Genomic DNA, 12,891 nt, shown 5'->3' on the forward strand with positions numbered 1-12,891 from the left:
GGGGAGCAGGGGCCAGTGTGATCCGCTTCCGCCACTGCCTGCTGCCCTGGATAATGGTGTTTTGTCTTCACCCTCCTAGATGCAATTATGGTATAAATAGGCCTGGGGGTTTTCATTTCATTGAAGGAAAAGGTTGCTTATTTGAGCTGCTTGGTTTACAGGGCCAGACGAGCTGGAAGTAGTATTGGGTGACGTTCTTTAATTAGCAGAGCGTGCCTTTGACCCTGCTCGGGCCACCCTGTGAAACACACCACCTAATGAAAGGTTGGTAATTGGCTGTCGGCTGAACTTGCGGTCGAGCGACAACAAAGCAAGTACAACGTGTCCTGAGAGTGTGAACTTTGTGCTTTTACGTTCCAAAGTTCTCTCCGAGAAGATAAACATTAATTGGCCCGGCTTCTTCCAGCAATCACTTTACTGTTACAAGTTTTATGAGTTTAGAATGATTTAGGATATTATCACTTATCTGGATGTAGTCTGAAGATGTCACAATCTAGTCCATCTCTGATGCAGCTTATTCTAAACCAATATCTATTCAGTGTTTGGCCTGCAGATCTAAAATAAAGTAAAAGGGGTGGAAGAGTCCTATGTATCTGACCCTATCGGCTTTTTTAGGGTTGGTCCTATAGTGCTGGGGTGGCCAAATTAATATGGAATTCAGGGGCCAGTCTGTCCAATTTAGAAGCCAGCAGGATTTTGTTATGTAAGAGCCATCTCCATCAACAACAACTAGAGGAGTGGTTCTCCACCTGTATAAACTCAGGACCCACATTTGTCCTTGGTCATTAGGTTGCGACCGCACTGGAATGCACGGCATTGCGGTACTGCATGTTCCAGTGCAAGCGATCAAACTGTGTTTGGGGTGCCAACGCAATGCACCTCCCGCACCAAGACAAACAGTGGTTGCAATTGCGTGGTAGTTTGTGATTAAAACACTGACAGACACACACAACCACAGACACAATCTCACACACTCGCAGACATTCTCACAAACATACACACTCCCCCAAAAAATTTGAACAGGGGTGTGGAATTCCTATCGCCCGACGCCCGGGACAGGCAGTTTCGGGCGAGTAGTTATTTTCTACATTTAGCCCGGCTGCGGGCAAGCAGCACGGCTAAATGTAGTGTGGGAGCCGTTTTGTACAAATGATTTTAACCGGCAGTACAGCCGTCTAAAAATCACACATAACCTGCCTGAATCACGCTCTTCGCTCGCCTCTCCTCCTCCCCTCTCTCTATCTCCAGCGGCCGGCCGTGTACTGCTCCCGGCTGCCTGTCTCTCTGCACGTGGGCTTCCTTTTTGCCGTAGTCTTCGGGGTCCCCCTCTCTTGTGGGGGATTTGTGACCACAGAAAATTAGGTTCCAGAGTACGGAGCAGGGCAGAGAACGGTTCTCTACTCTGCTCCATGTGTGCAGTGACACAGGAATGCAGCCATCCTGTCACAGGAGAAATAGCACAGCGCTGTGCTATAACTCCTGTGTTGGAGGTGACAGGGTCAATAAAGAGAACCTGTCACCTCCGAAAGCTATCGCACAAGGGCTTGTTACCCCTGTGTGATAGCAATAAAGTCAAGTGAAAAAAAAGTAAAAAATAAAATATATAACACTTAAAAATGTAAACATAAAATTGGAAAAAATAATACAAAAAATGTAAAAACAGGTACATAAAAATAGAAAAAAAAAGGCGATAAAGTAAAAAATAAAAATAAATAATGATTTAAAAAAATATTACAAAGCAAAAAAAAAAGTAAAATAAAATCTAAAAAACTAAAACCAATCCCTATCATCTGCATGCGAATAAACGCATGCATGGGGCATTGTGTGTGTGAGCGGAGTGGGCGATCCGTTACCACACGGCAATCGTGCACAAAACCGCGTGGATGGCCGGGCGGTCACAGAATCGCACACCACCGCCGATCACGCTGGCAGTGCCATTATTGTCTAATGGCACCCCAGTCGCACAAGGCAGATTGCGTAATTTCTCGCCGCAATAACGACCGTGCAATCGCACATAATCGTGATTGAAAACATTCAGAGATTACCACGCCCCCCCGCTATACTTGCCTTTCAGGGAACGGTCCTTCCCATCCGCCAGTATGGTTGTACTATCTGTACCTGTGCCATTGTAATCTGAATTTCGCTCTCAAAATTCAAGCACTCGTTGGTTAGCGCAGTCATCTGACGGCACTGACCAACGAGACGCTCTTCTTGGCATTGTTAAATACGGTTATGGTTAAATTTTTTTTCTTTTTTTTTGTATCAGGACAAGTATATTTTCATGAGGGACAAGTAGATCAGGCCCCCGCTTTAGTCCTTGGACAAGTAGTTTTTTTAGAAATGTCCACACCCCTGTTGAGGTTCAATGTGGGCTGCTGTGCTGTGATGGAGCTCCATCCATATGTGCATTGCTTGTACAGTTTCCTTGCCTGTAGAGGGAGCCAGAATGTGATGTCATGCACGGGAGCTGTAAGCAACGCACGTATGGATGGAGCTCCCTCGCAGGCGCAGCCATACCCCAAGGCAACCCACTGAACATGGGGTCATGACCCACTTTTGGGTTACAACCCACCAGTTGAGAAACCTCTGAAGTTAGGCGTCAGCTGTAGTTTTGGCGACCTGGCTCCTGCCATTTTGTCCAGCCCTGCTGTACTGTAATATAATAGAATTTATGGTTTTTAAAGATTATATAAAAACACCTACAAGGAATATCTCAATCTCAACATCTCATTTTGCTCATTTGGAACTGGCAATTAGCCACTCAGACCTGACCACCCCATCCTGACAGGAAGGGGAGAAGATCGCATGCTCCCCCATCCCTGCTTGCATTTCAGTTTAATTCCTTCCAAAATCTAAAAACATACTTGTAAGCTAATGGGCTTCCACTCAAACTGGTACCAGTGTGTCAATATTGCTGTAGTTGGGACATTAGATTGTATGCTATATGGCAGGTGTAGCCAAACTCCTCCCCTCCAGCTGTGGTGAAACTACAAATCCCAATAGGCATTGCATGACTTTGACAGCCACAGGCATGACTACCAGAGGCAGATGCATGATCAAATTTGTAGTTTCACAATAGCTGCAGGGCTGAAGTTTGACTACCCCTGCTATATGACCAAAAGCTTTTGGATATCACACCTATTTGAGCTCACTGGATTTCTATTCCAAAACCATGGGCCTTAATGTGGAGGTGACCCCCCATGGAAGGCCAACAGTCCCCATTCTTCTCAGAAGTCTTTCCTCAGTATTTTGGAGTGTGTCTTTGGGAACTTGTGACCATTTGGCCATAAGAGTATTTGTAAGGTCAGGTACTGATGTTGGATAAGAAGGCCTGGCTTGCAATCAGCGTTCAAATTCATCCCAAAGGTGTACAGTAGGGTTGAGGTCAAGGCTCTGTGAAGGCCACTTGAGTTCCTCCTAATCAAACCATGTCTTTATGGAGCTGGCTTTGTGCACAAGGGCACAGTCATGGTGGAACAGAAAAGGGCCTTCACCAAACTCTTGTCGCAAGCTTGGAAGCTCACAATTTTGTTAAATGTCTTTGTACGGTGTAGCATTAAGGGCCCAATCACACCTAAAAGTCAACGCACACCTCTGTGTGGTGCTATTTGTTGTCAATGGAACCCTGATGCATAGCTGCCAATGTACAATGCACAGGAACGCATCATGCACTGTGCTGTACTCCATTGGAAAAGAATGCCGTGTGTCCATAAATTGGTCTTTTGAGTTGTGTGAGCACTTCATGCAGATTGATGGACTGCCTTAAGGCAACATGCGTTGACGAACTGCAATGGACCATATAGGGGTAAATGAGACCACATAGGTAGGTGTGATGGTCAGTTGTCCACAAGCCTTTGGTCATATGATATAAACCACTAGGGACTGATATAAAGTTATAGGTACTCTGTAAGCTGCTGCAGAATGTGTTGGTAACAGTAGACAAAATAAAAGAGTAGAATAATCACATAAGCGCCGTGCGATCGTGTCCGGGCTTAGTCTGGTCACCGGTGGCATTTGATATCCTGTGAACGTAATTAACAAATTATATTCTCAGAGCATGACCGATAAATGTTTGCACCTTCCTCCAGGATTTGTTGTGATGTTGCCTGACATCTTATTATTATTATGACCTTGTAGTTAAATGCTGAGGGTGGCATTATAATTTCCTGGTAACTGGATAAGGTTACAGCTTCTGGGTGCTCGGAGAAACTGCAGATTAATGATGTCATGCTTTTCTGCCAAGGCCTCATTCACATGCCCATTGTGCGGCAAGTGTCCTGCGGATACCTGCGGACGGGATCCCAAGTGTTCCAATCGGTGGCGGCCACCCATACAACTCCATGACGGGCTGAAAGGAGCTGTGGTTGTCTGTGGCTGATAGCATGTATTTGCTAATCCAGCGGTTATCTTCAGTTAGGGACAGATGTCACTTTCAGTCATGGAGGCTCAGCATAATATATAGCAGGGGTAGGCAAACTCGGAACTACAAGTCCCATGAGGCATTGCAACATTTTGACAGCCACAGGCATGACTCCCAGAGGTAGAGGCTTGATAGGATCTATAGCTAAAACACAACTGGAGAGTCGGAGTGGCACACCAGGGAATCATGCCTGTGGCTGTCTTGCTATGCCTCATGGGACTTGTAGTTCCACCACAACTGGAGGGCCAGAGTTGCCCACCCCTGCGTTCTAGCATATGCGAGGTCACCTGATTGGTATACATGGTACAGGTATTGCTCGACCACCTGTCTGAATCCCGATTCTTGCTGCTCTGCATCGCCTGAAGGACATCACAGTAATGACCTTCTATTGGAATGTTGAGTACATTCCAATGAACACAATGAATGGCTGCACTCATAAGTATCCTGCTTGAGGAAGATCTAATTGATGTACATGGTTATAGCCTTCCATTACTTCTGATAACATTCCAGGCCTCATGGCTGGGATAGAAAAATGCTCTTATTCAGCTTTAGGCTGAGATCAGATGGAAGTCATCAGGAGGTGCTAAGGCAGAGTCGAATCAGCCTACAAGGCAACCTAGGCAGGAGGTTGAAGCTTAATAGATGTCCAGGGGGCCGAGCTGCAACCGTCATGCTCCTGCTGTAAATCAGGGAGCACTGGGCTCCTGCGGTCACTTCCCAAGGGAGGATGCACTTGTAGGCCGTTGGTTGCACTACTTATCAATATCAGTCCAAGCATGGTGAAAAGCCTCTTCCATGGCAAAAAGCACGCATGTAAAATGTGCATTGCTTGGTGACACGGGGAAAAACATTTCTTAAAACATGCAAAAATGCCCGCACATGGGTGAGAATGGGGCTGGTGCAGAGTAAGGCCTCATTCACATGAGAAAAGGCCGGCACGTACAGCTGCGTGCACGGCCGTATCGGGCAGCTCCCAGGAAGGACAGGTGCTGCGTGTGATTAGTACGCAGCCCCTGTCCTTCTCTATGGGAGTGCGCGGCCATACGCCACCCGCCCTGCACGTCCGTGCGGGTTTCCGTACTCGTACGCTGACAGGATGGATCCTGTCTGTGTCCGAGCCAGGACACCCGCACCCGTACAGACCTGCACTTGGGGTGAGCGTAGGGCGGCGTACGGCAGCGTACTCCCATAGAGAAGGACAGGGGCTGCGTACTAATCACACGCAGCCCCTGTCCTGCCCGATACGGCCGTGCACGCAGCACAGAGCTGTACATGCCGGCCTTTTCTAGTGCGAATGAGGCCTAAATTGCATTCATGGGCCTGCCTGATCATTTAAGATGACGATGGGAGTGTTGCTCTCTCTGATGTGATAACTGGTTTATGTAACATAATTATGGACGCCGCGTGTCATATCCCGTATACAATTTCTTGCATCTAATGCCATGAAGCAGATTTAAAACTCACACATGAATTGCTGACACATGACATCCAACCCGCTTTGAGTCTGCTCGTGCTGCTGACATCACATCCAAGATGGCGGCACACAGTGGTAGCCTTTGGCTTTTTGATGTCTATGCAAGGGAGGCTTTTACAGGTAAATAACACGTATAAAATACATTCAATTCACACAAAATCTTATGGGAAGATTGCTGGTCTGGTGACAGGGTCTCTTTAACTGTAAGATTAGCCTATTTCCGGTGGCGGATTAACGAATGAGCTCCACCGGAATGTTTTTAGAATTCTCTTGTTGCACAGGGTTTAAGTATTTAGAAGTTTTTCACACACCAGCAGAATTCGGTTTGGGATTCCTTTGTAACTGGCAGCAGTTCTCTGTTGAAGTGCCCTAGCTAGGCTTTTGCGTGGGCAGGTCAATGACATTCTTTTCTCTCTTTTGTCTATTAGCTATGACATGGTTCATTATGGACATTCCAACCAACTCCGTCAGGCACGGGCCATGGGGGATTACTTGATCGTTGGCGTGCACACAGACGGTAAGCATTGAGATCACCCTGCTTTGTCCCTGCCGGTGACCCCAGAAAAGGAAGTGGCCATGGCTATTGAGCTACTTTGTTGACAGCTATGGAAGTGTTCTTCAACTTGAAGTTTCCAAAGTGTACGGTCTATGTCCATTTGGGTACTGCCTAGAAACACATGCTCTCTACAGAAGCCAATGTCCTTAGGCTACAATGCGACCCGCTCGAGAACTGATTCAGGCACCACACCAAACCAAAAAACAAATGCATTATATTAAAATGGTTCCAATGACTTTTCTGATGATTCAAATGTGTGAATTCTCCTGCTAGTGGTCATCTGTATATCGGGAAATGTGAGGATGGGAAGGGGGGATTAGAAGCCTTGCTGGGTTTTTTTTTGCTTTTCGGGGCTGCGTTAGAGAGATTACTTTCAGTTATTGTCACCGGTGACAACCGTTTCACCAGACAGGAAGTGAGGGGAATTGTCAAACGGCAACACAGACAGAAATAACAAATTATTTTTAGTGGAGCAGGAGAAGCTAGAACCAACTATTTATTGCTGTCTTTGTCTGTGTTCTGATCGCCCCTCACTTCCTGTCTGATGAAACTTCTTGCTTCTGGGACAGTAACTGAGAGATCGATCTTTTTAGCAGGGCCCCAGATAGCAGTAAGAACCCAGCAGGGGTTCTAATCCATCCACACTTTATACAATATTAAAAACGTTTTGTTTTGGTGGAATTAAGTTTTGTCGCCAACTCCAGCAAAATTCTTTACTTCTAGATAAACTTGGGATGTGTAAACACTTGTGACCCCGTTAAGTGAGATTTTGCCCCACTTCCTGTCCCTGTGACAGCAGGATAAGAATAGAAGACAGCAGTTGTCACTGGGACAGGAAAACACAGGGGAAGGGAAACTTCACCCATGGAGACACAGACCACCAATAAAACCCCAATACATGGGTTAAATCTTCAAAAAGAAGCTGGAATTGGGCTTTAAAGGAACTTCGTCATGAAATATTTCTCAACATCTCAATATTTTGTGTCACTAAAACAAATACAACTTCTGACTTGATGGTGACTTACTTGTACATAGTGCATACGTCCAAGTCAGCCATTCAGGGCAAGGTCACAGCGTCTCTTTTATCTCGTACATGTCGTCATTGAATCAGGAACCAAGAAAGCGAAACTTCTTTTCAAGCTGATTTACCAAATTCCACATCTATCTTTTCTTTTACAGTTCTGTTTATTAACTTATTTATTGTTGTTCTGCTTTTCTTTCCTTTTTCTGCAGTTTTTATTTTGGTGTAGATCTGATTTTAAATATAGTAAAATAAAACCTAGTTTAACGTTCTATGTTTTCTTATGTAATATATCATTTCTAAGTTCTACTTTCACATTTTTTACCATGCCTCTTCCTAGTCCTTCCCCAGTGACATCACACCTCCAGCGTGCACACATTGGTCTTTTGCCAGTGAGATCCCACCTCCAGCCCATTGATTGGTCTTCCCCGTTAAAGATCCCACCCTCAGTGTGCAGATTGGTCTTTCCCCCCGGGTGACACCCCTCCAGCATACATGTCTTGGTCTTTCTGCAGGGAGATCCCACCTCCAACACGCACATACCTTGGTCTTTCCCCTGTATCTCTCCTCCAGCACACACACACTGGTCTTTCCCCAGTAAGATCCCACCTCTAGCACACACACACACATTGGTCTTTCCCCAGTAAGATCCCACCTCTAGCACACACACACACATTGGTCTTTCCCCAGTACAATCCCACCTCTATCACACACACATACATTGGTCTTTTCCCAGTATGATCCCACCTCTATCACACACATACATTGGTCTTTTCCCAGTATGATCCCACCTCTATCACACACATACATTGGTATTTTCCAATTAGAGTGATCCCACCTCTATCACACATATACATTGGTCTTTTCCCAGTTTCTCCTCCAGAGACTTCTCAGTCTACAGTCACACACTCTAAACACACAAATTGCATACTGATCGCTGTCCATGTCTTCCCCCATAAACATTGCACACAGTTGGAAGGTTCAGCACTCAGAGTGAAGCTACATTTAGCATTAGTCTCTCCTTCTCTGCTAATAACCTGAGTTTTTGTGTGTCCAGTACATAATGCCCATTGCCATACCCTCCACATGCCTCCCTGTACATAATGCCCATTGTCATACTCTCCTCTCCCATACATGATGCCTGCTGTTATACTCTCCACCCTCCTCTCCTGTACATAATGCCCATTGGCATACCCTCCATACTCCTCTCCTGTACATACTGCCCCCTGTCATACCCTCCGCACTCCTCTCCTCTCCTGTACATAATGCCCATTGTCATACCCTCCATACTCCTCTCCTGTACATAATGCCCATTGTCATACCCTCCATACTCCTCTCCTGTACATAATGCCCATTGTCATACCCTCCATACTCCTCTCCTGTACATAATGCCCATTGTCATACCCTCCATACTCCTCTCCTGTACATAATGCCCAGTGCCATCCCCTCCCCACTCCTTTCTTGTACATACTGCTTGCTGTCATACCTTCTGTACTCCTCTTCTGCATATGCTGACCACTAAGACGCTTCTTTAGCATTGTGTTATATCACCAACTTTTACCATTTTGGAATGGGAACACTTTTGCTATTTATTAATACATTTCTTAATCTTTTTTCAGAGGAAATATCGCGTCACAAAGGGCCGCCCGTCTTCACACAAGCAGAGAGGTACAAGATGGTGCGTGCCATTAAGTGGGTGGATGAGATTGTGCCCGCAGCCCCCTACGTGACCACGCTAGACACTCTGGACAAGTATAACTGTGACTTTTGTGTCCACGGAAGTGAGTAGATTATTATAGTACCGAGCATAACAATCCCACGCAAAACACACAGTACACTATTGCCAGGGCAGAGGAGAGTGATGTGCAAAGTGCAGTAACCTAAAGGAACTAATCAGATTTGACTTTTTTAGCAGTCCCCCCACTGAACATCTATGGGTTGAAGTGAGTTGCCTTTTTTTCAAGCCAAATCTACTCCTACATCATGTCACAAATGCTCCTCTTGCTTAATGGGAACAAATCCCTACAGACACACTCCCAATACTTGAGGAAATTCTTCCTATACATAATGCCCCTTGTCATACCCTCCATACTCCTCTCCTGTACACTATGCCCATTGTCATACCCTCCATACTCCTCTCCTGTACATAATGCCCATTGTCATACCCTCCATACTCCTCTCCTCTCCTGTACATAATGCCCATTGTCATACTCTCCATACTCCTCTCCTGTACATACTGCCCCCTGTCATACCCTCCATACTCCTCTCCTGTACATAATGCCCATTGTCATACCCTCCATACTCCTCTGCTGTACATAATGCCCATTGTCATACCCTCCACACTCCTCTCCTGTACATAATGCCCCCTGTCATACCCTCCACACTCCTCTCCTGTACATAATGCCCATTGTCATACCCTCCATACTCCTCTCCTGTACATAATGCCCATTGTCATACCCTCCATACTCCTCTCCTGTACATAATGCCCAGTGCCATCCCCTCCCCACTCCTTTCTTGTACATACTGCTTGCTGTCATACCTTCTGTACTCCTCTTCTGCATATGCTGACCACTAAGACGCTTCTTTAGCATTGTGTTATATCACCAACTTTTACCATTTTGGAATGGGAACACTTTTGCTATTTATTAATACATTTCTTAATCTTTTTTCAGAGGAAATATCGCGTCACAAAGGGCCGCCCGTCTTCACACAAGCAGAGAGGTACAAGATGGTGCGTGCCATTAAGTGGGTGGATGAGATTGTGCCCGCAGCCCCCTACGTGACCACGCTAGACACTCTGGACAAGTATAACTGTGACTTTTGTGTCCACGGAAGTGAGTAGATTATTATAGTACCGAGCATAACAATCCCACGCAAAACACACAGTACACTATTGCCAGGGCAGAGGAGAGTGATGTGCAAAGTGCAGTAACCTAAAGGAACTAATCAGATTTGACTTTTTTAGCAGTCCCCCCACTGAACATCTATGGGTTGAAGTGAGTTGCCTTTTTTTCAAGCCAAATCTACTCCTACATCATGTCACAAATGCTCCTCTTGCTTAATGGGAACAAATCCCTACAGACACACTCCCAATACTTGAGGAAATTCTTCCTAGAAGAGTGAAGTCTGTTGTAGCTTAAAAGGGAGCCCAACTCCCATGGTTCTGGAATGGGATGCCCAACAAGCTCATAATTTGTGATGGTCAGGTATCCACATACTTTTAGCCTTAAGCCCGTGACACACGACACGCAAAGCCATGCAGAGCGAAGCAAGGCTGTCCAGCATGGAGCTTTGCGTGCAGTGCGTGAGCTGAGTGCAGGCAGATGATTGACTGCACCTTCAGCCAATCGGCCCGTGCGTAACAACCGGCCAGACGTCGCATCCTAACGCGCGTGTTTATACGCGCGAGCCGATTGGCTGAAGATGACATTTTTCATCTCGGCAGCTCAGCTTTGCGAGCTCTCGCAAGCTGACGTGCCGAGGAGAAAATACATGACACACTGCTCGCAAAGGCAGCGCGGCATCACTCCGCGCTGCTTCGCGTGCAGTAGGTCACAGCCTTAAAGTGACATTAAACCCTCAGATTTTTTAACATAAAACAATACTGTAATGTGCGCCTTACTGTAATCCATGGTTGTTTCCCTTCTCTTTGCTGCTCTTCCTTTTAAATCCTCATGTCTTCTCATGCTGGGGCAGAACTTCCCTTTTCAGCTCAGGGCCTCTTCCTGTAGTGCTGGCTCAGATTACAAGCCTATACAAATGGATACACAGACACCGTGTATCCATTCCTGAGACAAGGCAGTCTGCTGCAAAACAGAAGTTCTGTAGAGCATGAGAACAGATACAGATTTAAAAGGAAGAGCAGCTAAGAGAGGGGAAACTACCATGGATTACAGTAAGGCACACATTACAGTATTGTTTTATGTTAAAAAATCTGAGGGTTTAATGTCACTTTAAGGCTTCATTCACACGGATGTGCACAGCTGTACACTGGGCAGAAACCTACACCCAGGAGGGACAGGTGCTGCATGTAGCCATGTGCAGCCGCCTGTACAACTTTAAGACAGGACACAGCTACAGGCCGACCTGAACTTGCACATCATACAGGTACAGATGTAAGTCCTTGAATGAAGACCGTCTGTGTGAATGAAGCCGTATAGCAGAGGAAGCTAAACTGTGGTCCTCCAGCTGTGGCGAAACTAATCTCGTAGTGCTCTGCCTCCAGAAGCCATGCCTGTGGCTGTCAGAGTCTTGCAATGACTTATGGGACTTGTAGTTCAACAGCTGGAGGTCCGAAGTTTGGCTACCCCTGCCTTAAAGCGTACTTTAACAGCATGTTGACAGATAGCATCACGTGCAATACACTGGTTCCAGTTGAGGAAGTTAGTTTTGCAAATCAAGATGAGATCATTGCTTCTAGTGCTTGCAACTAGTAAATAATAATGAAAGACTTCAATAACCTAAACTGCATATGTTTGATTAGAACATGCCTAGAAAAATATAGCTCAACATTTATCACGTATGTTGGGTTCAGGTTTCTAATCATGTTCTACTAAAAGATTATATGTAGCCTGTATTACCCAAATCTTTGATTATTATCTTGTAGTAGAAAGCCTTAGTAAAGGTTATCTTATCATCCTTTTGCTCAGTTTGCTGCATACCCCTTGCTTAGCACAGTGTGTACATCCTTCTAGTGGTCCCAAAGCAGCTTCTTGTATTTCAGCTGAGGGAGCGGTCAACAAGGGAGTTACAACTTGCTGACAAGCACTTTACTGTAAATCTCGCATGCAGCTGCTCCCTTATGTGGACCATACACAAAGGCAATTTTTCAATAGCAAAGACAACTGAACGAATGAAAGCAACATATAACTAACCGTTTATGTATTTATACGAAAGGGGCAGCACAGTGGCTTTATATGAAAGGGGCAGCACTGGGGTTCCCAGTTCAAATCCCGGGTAGAATGCCATCTGCATGGAGTTTGCATGTTCTCCCTGTGCTGGCATGAGTTTCCTCCCACACCCCAAAGACATGCTCGTAGGTTAATTGGCTCCTATCTATAATTGGCCCTAGTATAATAATCTGCTGAGCATGCCCAAGATGGCTGCCTCACCTCCTATCTGCCCCAACACAAGTTGGATTGGCACTTTAAGTCCCCGGGGAGAAAAGCACATAGAAATAGAAATAATAATAATTTTGGTAGATTGTTTTGGGCGGTATTGTGGGACAATCTGGTTGAAGGTGGTTAAAATCGCTACAGATTTGTCTGTGTGGTCAACAGGCACATATAAAAGCAATTACAAAATAAAACTGGTCACTCCCCCTACTTGGGATGTCTTTCCTTAGGGGATCTGAACGGAGGAATAGAAGCCGTTCCCACAATGCAATTCCACGGAACAGGAAGTAAAATTGTCCTAATGGG

The 12,891-nt window shown here is 45.7% G+C and overlaps 1 protein-coding gene across 3 annotated transcripts in view; it reads left to right on the forward strand.

The window, feature by feature from the left end:
• PCYT2 (phosphate cytidylyltransferase 2, ethanolamine) overlaps positions 1-12,891 on the forward strand; it is a 31,642-nt gene that overhangs the window by 6,070 nt on the left and 12,681 nt on the right. For 2 of the 3 annotated variants that reach the window (XM_018553620.1, XM_018553621.1), the window contains exon 1: positions 10,147-10,305. In XM_018553620.1, the coding sequence (XP_018409122.1) occupies positions 10,200-10,305 (106 nt within the window). In that variant the 5' untranslated portion in view covers positions 10,147-10,199. Of the gene's footprint in view, positions 1-6,322; positions 6,412-9,090; positions 9,253-10,146; positions 10,306-12,891 lie in introns of those variants that run through there. The other variant, XM_018553619.1, reaches the window with a different exon arrangement.

The sequence above is a fragment of the Nanorana parkeri genome, unplaced genomic scaffold, assembly GCF_000935625.1.
Source record: "Nanorana parkeri isolate BGI_ZX_2015 unplaced genomic scaffold, ASM93562v1 scaffold126, whole genome shotgun sequence".
In the NCBI taxonomy this organism is placed as follows: Eukaryota; Metazoa; Chordata; class Amphibia; order Anura; family Dicroglossidae; genus Nanorana; species Nanorana parkeri.